The sequence below is a fragment of the Cariama cristata genome, unplaced genomic scaffold (genome assembly GCF_000690535.1).
Source record: "Cariama cristata isolate BGI_N322 unplaced genomic scaffold, ASM69053v1 scaffold20520, whole genome shotgun sequence".
NCBI classification, from domain to species: Eukaryota; Metazoa; Chordata; class Aves; order Cariamiformes; family Cariamidae; genus Cariama; species Cariama cristata.
In genome coordinates this window covers 9,482-15,984 of record NW_009596636.1, presented here as the reverse complement: position 1 = coordinate 15,984, position 6,503 = coordinate 9,482, and the positions used below count along the sequence as shown (strand labels likewise).

The following is a 6,503-nucleotide window of genomic DNA, read 5'->3' as shown; positions in this document are numbered from 1 at the left end:
AAATCCAGAGCAGCCAGATAGGCAGGGGCCGCAAAGTGGGAATTACGGCAGGAGATGACACGATGCTTTCCTTCCCAGGACTGCAATGTCTCCGGCTCTACCATCAATCAGCCGTCCCCTCCCTGCTCTGTGAGCTGTGACCGATACAGGCTTCTTCCAGCTCCCGTCAGCCACACATCAGCTCTCCGAGTAAACCCCCCGATGCTTTCTCCCAGACAATCCCCTCCTCCACAGTTGATACCTTTTGTTTTCCCCTGCTGCTGATTAACACCAGCACAGCCAGACCACCGCCGCGGTGCCCTGACGCTGCTCCCATCCCTGCACCCTTCTGCACCCCTGGGACCGGGGATGGAGTTTTGCACCGCGGGGTCCTGCTCTGTGCCTGCCCCAGCCCTGCAGCTGCAACGGGACTGGAAATGCACGGGGAGGGCTGGGTGAGGGGGTTCCTTTTGCTCCTTAAAGTGCACGGGAAGGAGGGAAGCTACCCAGGGAGGTGGTGGGGTCCCCATCCCTGGAGGTGTTTAAGACTGGATGCGTCACTTAGTGCCATGGTCTGGTTGACACGGTGGTGTCAGGGCAAAGGTTGGACTCGATGATCCCAGAGGTCTCTTCCAACCAAATCGATTCTGTGATTCTGTGAAGCGTGGCAGAGATGGGGTCAACCCCACCTGCCCCAATTTGGGTGTCCCCGTTAGCCCGAGAGGAGCCGTGACCTGGAAGAGCCTATTGCTCTCACTCAGCTCGAGAAGAGATGCTGAGTTCAGAGAGACGCCTCTGCTTGGAGAGACAAACCCACGCTGAGCTCCCGGAGAAATACTGACAGCAAAGCCCAGGGAGACCAACCAGCAGCAGCCGGAGCCTGATTTATGAAGAGGGACTAAGGGAGACACAGCTCCTCAGCAGGGAGGGAGGGAGGCGGAGGAGACCCGACCCAGGCTGACACAGCAGGGAGTTGGGCAGGACGGCTCCTGGAAGATGCGAGGGGATGCAGGAGGAAAGCATCTTCCCAGGCTGGGTACAGGCGTTGGGAAATGGTCAGACCAACACAGTGGGAAAACTCCTTACGGGAGAGTCCCGAAGCCGTCGGGGAGCAGGGACGAAGAGCTCGGCCGCTGTTGTTGCCTCTGGTTTCCTCCGTTCAGCTATAACTCCCCGTGCAGCTTTGCTTCTTGCTTTTCCCTCCCTCCGGGGCTTGGAGGGTGACAGGACACACTCATTGCCATCAGCTAAACTCTCCAGATTTTGTTTCCTTCCTTCTTCTTCTGGGCCTCCCATCCCCTTTTATTTTTTTAAGACCCGTGGAAAAAAAACGTGAGGTTGGAAGAAATAGCTGGAGGTCTCCAGCCCACCCCCCCTGCAGAAAACAAGGCCAATTTCCAAGCTGGAGCCGGTCGCTCAGAGCCTTTTCCACTCAAGGTCTGAAACTCTTTACAAATGATCTCAAAAGATCTCGGAGGATGTCCTCTTTCTGTACCTCGGTGATGATACCAAAGGGTTAAACAATTTAGTTAACAGCAAAACGGGCACATTCTTCAGCCTGGCATCCCAAGGTTGGGAAGCATTAGGAAAACAAAGAACAAATGATAAAAAACGGGACACGGTTATCTCAGTTAGTAGGAAAGCATGCAAAGAGAGACCTTCAAGGGAGGGAGTTCTAGACATGAAGGGAGCCGAGCTGATAAAACATTGCAACCCACGGACATCAACAATAAATCAGCTGGGGGTAGCACAGAGGTAATGGTGGTGGTGGGAGATCGCGACCTCCAACCCAAACGGCCCCCCCAAAAGAGGGCAAAACCCCCCTGGGGAGCATACACAGTTGATGAAAAGGCTTCATTAGCGCTTACTGAGGGTGTGTACTAATTGACATTAGAAGGGAGAAACTTGTAACTGGTCCTGAGTGTGAATAACGATGGCTATATAGCGTACCATGCATGTGCAAGTGTTTTATCGTATGTAAGGTGTACCTTCACGTGGCTGGGTGGAGAGATCCCCCACGCACCCAGCGCTCCAACAAACCAACGTCGGCTTTCTAAGAGAGCTGTCTTGGTTACGATTTTCGGTAACGGTGGCAGAGATGTTGCAGGCACTGCCCCCCAGGTAGGAACCACTTGCAGACCCCTTGGTAGGACCTGGGACTTGGCTGCTCCTGGGTGCACCCTGTGTCCCTCTGCTCCCCTTGTAGGGCGAGGAGCCCGGCAGCACCCCACAGCAGACCCATCTCCTTCAGAGCTGCTCCCCTGGGCTCCCGTTGAAGAGAAACAAGCTCTCCCAACTCATCCCATCCTCCAGGAGACATCCAAGAGGTCCTAGCAGCATCCATGTCTGCAGTCACCGCTCGGATCTCTACGAGATCGGCGGGGTCCCGCAGAGACCCTTGCATGGCAGGCACTGGGGTTGGGTAGGGTGAATCCCACCCTTTGCTGCTGCTCCAGAAGCATCCTCGTCCACCAGCTTCTCCCCAGGTACCAGGCTGGAGTGCCAGGGTACGATGTGAGAGCATCTGCTCTCTGTCTAAGGGCGATTCAGTACAAAAAAATAGCAAAGAGCGGGGAAAGGGGTAATACACTAAGAAAAAAGACACCGAAATTACCAGGGGAGTGGTAAGGGAGCCAAAAAGGAAGAGCAGAGGCTTCAGCCGCTGCCGATGGGTCAGGAAGGCACCTGCTGGGACGTGGCCTTGGAGAGGGTCCTCCTGAACCCCCCCGGGGGATAAGAAGGGTGAAACACAATTCTAAGGAGTATTATGGGCTTGTGGGACTGTGAGAAGCGAATTGTGGGATGTTGAGGGGAAAGGCTGAAGGCGGGGAAAGGAGGGCGGCTGGGGTGGGGAATGAGTGGAGGAAAACGGAGAGACGGGGGAGTTAAAAAGGGCTGGACGTGCACAAACCGTCGGGCAGTCAGCGCCCGTGTCCAGCCGCATCCCAGCCCTGCAGTTTTCCTTCTCTCCTCACCCAGTCCTGTCCTTAGCTTGGTTTTTCAGTGTAATCTCACGCTCCCCTCCGTGGGAGTGCCTGGAGCTGGAGGGACGTGGGCCACAGGGCCGGGTCAGGGTGTACCTGCGTGTGCACGGGCACGTCCACGTCTATGGGCGTACATACGTGTATGTGCACGTGTGCGTTTATGTGCACGGATATATGCGTGTGCATGTATGAGCGATCCCAACGCCAGCAGCTGGAAAGACCTGGGAGTGTTTGTGTTTCCCCACTGCATTTAATAGCATGTGTAACTCGCTGGCAAACTTCACGCTGGACCAGCTGGCGAGCAGGAGATCAGCGGGGCGAGGAGGTGCAGGATCTGGGCATGGGTGTTAGATGGTCTGAGAGCCCGAGCTCCACATCTCATCCCCTCGCCTCAACGCCGAGTGTCCTGTTCAAGGCCATCAGCTCAGCCCCCTCTGACAACCAGCATCCCTGGGGGGGGGGCAGATTCTCCTCCCTCTTCCCTCCGACTCTGAAGAGCCCCTGCACAACTGCCATAGACCCAACACCTTGCCTTTAGATGGGTCATTTCAGTTCTGGAAATGAAGAATGGATTAGGAGCACAAAGACTGAAGGGAAAATATTTAGTGTATCACCATCCACCTCCCTCCTTGGCCGTGAGCTGGGGGGGGTCAGCGAAAGAGTAGCACAGAAGGGTGTTTTGGGGACAGCACAGGGAGCTGGGATCGGGGAAGGACAGATTAAACAGTCCTAAGGGACAAAATGTCACCAGGGGATGAATGTGGGAAGTCAGGAGAGCGAAGACCTACTGCACCAGCGTGTCCCAGTGCAAATGCAAGGAGAAAATGGGAGAAGAGTGGTGGAAAGTGGGTGAGAAGGCAGGGTGGGGGACAGGGGCCAACACAGGATGGGGGGGGAGCACCAAGTGGGTCTGCCTGAGCACGAGCACCCACCCTGGGTCCCGTTCCTCCCTCCTTTCCTCCGTCTCACCAGCCAGCACCAGCTTCCCGCGGAGACACCCACGGCACAGACGCCCACCCAACTGCGTGGCCATCGCAGCGCTCAGCAGCCTCCGGCACGGCCGCGCTCTCCCCACGGGGCTGCCCGGAGGAGGCTTTCCAAACAGGGACCCCAAGGGCAAGGATGAAAGCAAGCAGCCGAACAGGGAATAAATCACTCCCCGAGCCCGACCGTATCAGATCTCATCTCCTCCAACCTCAAAGAGAAGGTTGCTGTTCACCCGGCGGTCTCGGGGCTCTTCCAGCTGACACCAGTACACTGCTACTGGTTTTTCTGCACATCCCATCAACAGCCCGGTGAGATGTCTTAGTGGGAAATGACTCCTACGGCCAGGAAAAACACACCCTGCTCCCTCCCCGTTCCTGGCCACAACCCTGTGCAAGATCCTGCTCGCTGCTGCCGAGGGCCAAGCCAAGGGTCTGCCAGGCAAAACCACGGGGCAGTGCCAAACGCCTGAGAGCTTCAGAGGTGACCAAAAAGGCTGGAAAAAATGTTTTAGTGTGAAACTTCAGGCTGTGGGGCTGGTGCATGGAGCCGGGGTGGGATGAAGAGCAGAAAGGAGAGTGAGGGAAGGATGCCGTGGGCTGGAGGTCAGGGCTTCCCTCGCTCAGCTGGGGCCATCAGAGGTGTGGTCCTTCACCAGCTGCCCAAACCTCCAGGTCTGCTCTGGGATCCCGCTGTGGGCAATGGGATGGATCAGCATCCCCTCCTAGGCAGACTCAAAGGTAGAGGAGATAGCATGGTAAAACACTGAAGGGTTTGTGGCTAATCGTCATAGGACCATTGTAGAATCACAGAATGGTTTGGTTGGAAGGGACATTAAAGATCATCTCTTTCCAACCCCCTGCCATGGGCAGGGACCCCTCCCACCAGACCAGGTTGCTCACAGCCCCATCCAACCTGGCCTTGAACACTTCCAGGGATGAGGCAGCCACAGCTTCTCTGGGCAACCTCTGCCACTGCCTCACCACCCTCACCGGGGAGAATTTCTTCCCAATATCTCATCTGAATCTTCCCTCTTCCAGTTTAAAGCCATCACCCCTTGTCCTGTCACTCCCTGCCCTTGTCAAAAGCCCCTCCCCACCTTTCTCCTGATGTTAAGCGAGATCAGCCCCAGAAGGCTGCTGAGTTGCCACAGGAGGAGCAGCTGGGGTTTGATGGATGTCCCAGCCCGTGGTCAGAACGATGCCATACGCTTCACCGGGTGTCTTCTCCCTGCAAGCTGCTGGGAACTGGAAGGGACCATGGGGAGGGACCGCGGGTACCCACACGGAAGGGGTCTGCGAAGAGCAGCCCTTACCTGGAGCTCAAGGACTTTGATGCGGTGCCGGTGGTTCCTCAGCTCCTCCTGTAGCTCTGAAATCAGCTCCCGCAGCTCCAGGACCTGCTGTTTGCGTTCCTCATTCTCATGAAGCCAGTAGGACACCTCATCGGTGCAACGAAACATGTCCGGGCACCGCTGCTCATCCCCTTGCGGCAGCGTGGCCACGATCTTACAGCGGCCGTTGGGCAGCACCTGGTTGCTGTACTCCCCGCACTGGATCAGGCCCGTGCCCTCCTGGGGACCCTGGTGGTCTCGGTACGCCGCGGGCAGGGATTTCTGCAGCGAGGGGTTGCTCAGGGTGGCCACGAGGATGAGGGATAGGAAATTTGCCCTGGCAGAGCCGGTGCTGGAGCAGATCTCCATCAGGCAGGTGAGGATGGTCCCCGGGGATGACCCCACGTGTCTCATCATCGAACACCGTTGGGGGGAAAGGTGGCAGTGCCCAGGGCATAACACCGGGTCTTCTTCTGAGAGTTAGTGGGTGAGGGTGCAGCTGTGTAGGAACAGAGCATCAACAGGGATCCCGGAGCTCCCACCAAGGGGGTCACTGCAGGCAAGGGACCTGCCTGTCCCCATAGAGAGTCCTCCCCAGTGGCCACCAAGCTGGGACCACCTCTGGCAGGAGCTTCGCTGCTCTCCTGGCCAGGCTCCACCGGCTTCGTGGGCTGCGGTTCCCCTCCTGCAGAGCTGCCCGTTGGCTTGGAGGGTGGTGAGGTCTTTTTTTTCAGCCCCTCGGGCAGGGCTTTCTGTCCACGCAGGACCATGTGTGGGAAGGAGCTGACTCCAAAGGATGGGACATCTCGCTGTGCCACCGCTCCCTGAAGTGGGAACCAGAGCAAGGAGATAGGTGATGGAGAAGAAGGATGAGCAACCAACCCTTCCTACCACGCTGCTCACCTGCAGCAAACCGACAGGTCCCCCCACATTCCCTGGCCCCCTCCAGCCATCCCCATGGCCCAGGGACACAGGGCACAGATTTGGGGCTCTCTCCACGACCCTGTGTCTGACTTTTTCTTGGCAGATGTAACTATAAATGGAGTTAGCAAGTGAATGGTGGCCATCTACATGGAGAGCCCAGACCACCAACCCAGCCTTGGCCAGGGTTAGACCACCGACCCATCCCCAGGGCAGTCTGGATGGACCCTGGCCGTGGGTTGATTGCCCCACATGGGCTCAGGTCCAAGGCGGGAGGAAGGGATGGTGGCCTGGCCACCACC

General features: G+C 57.4%; 1 protein-coding gene across 1 annotated transcript in view; it reads right to left on the bottom strand.

Annotated features, from left to right (window-relative positions):
* The window catches only part of LOC104166879 (angiopoietin-related protein 7-like), a 14,130-nt gene extending 8,436 nt beyond the window's left edge, over window positions 1–5,694 (bottom strand). The window contains exon 1 of the mRNA XM_009706976.1: window positions 5,263–5,694. Coding sequence (XP_009705278.1) covers window positions 5,263–5,694 — 432 coding nt within the window. The remainder of the gene's footprint in view (window positions 1–5,262) is intronic.
* Window positions 5,695–6,503: the final 809 nt, after the last annotated feature.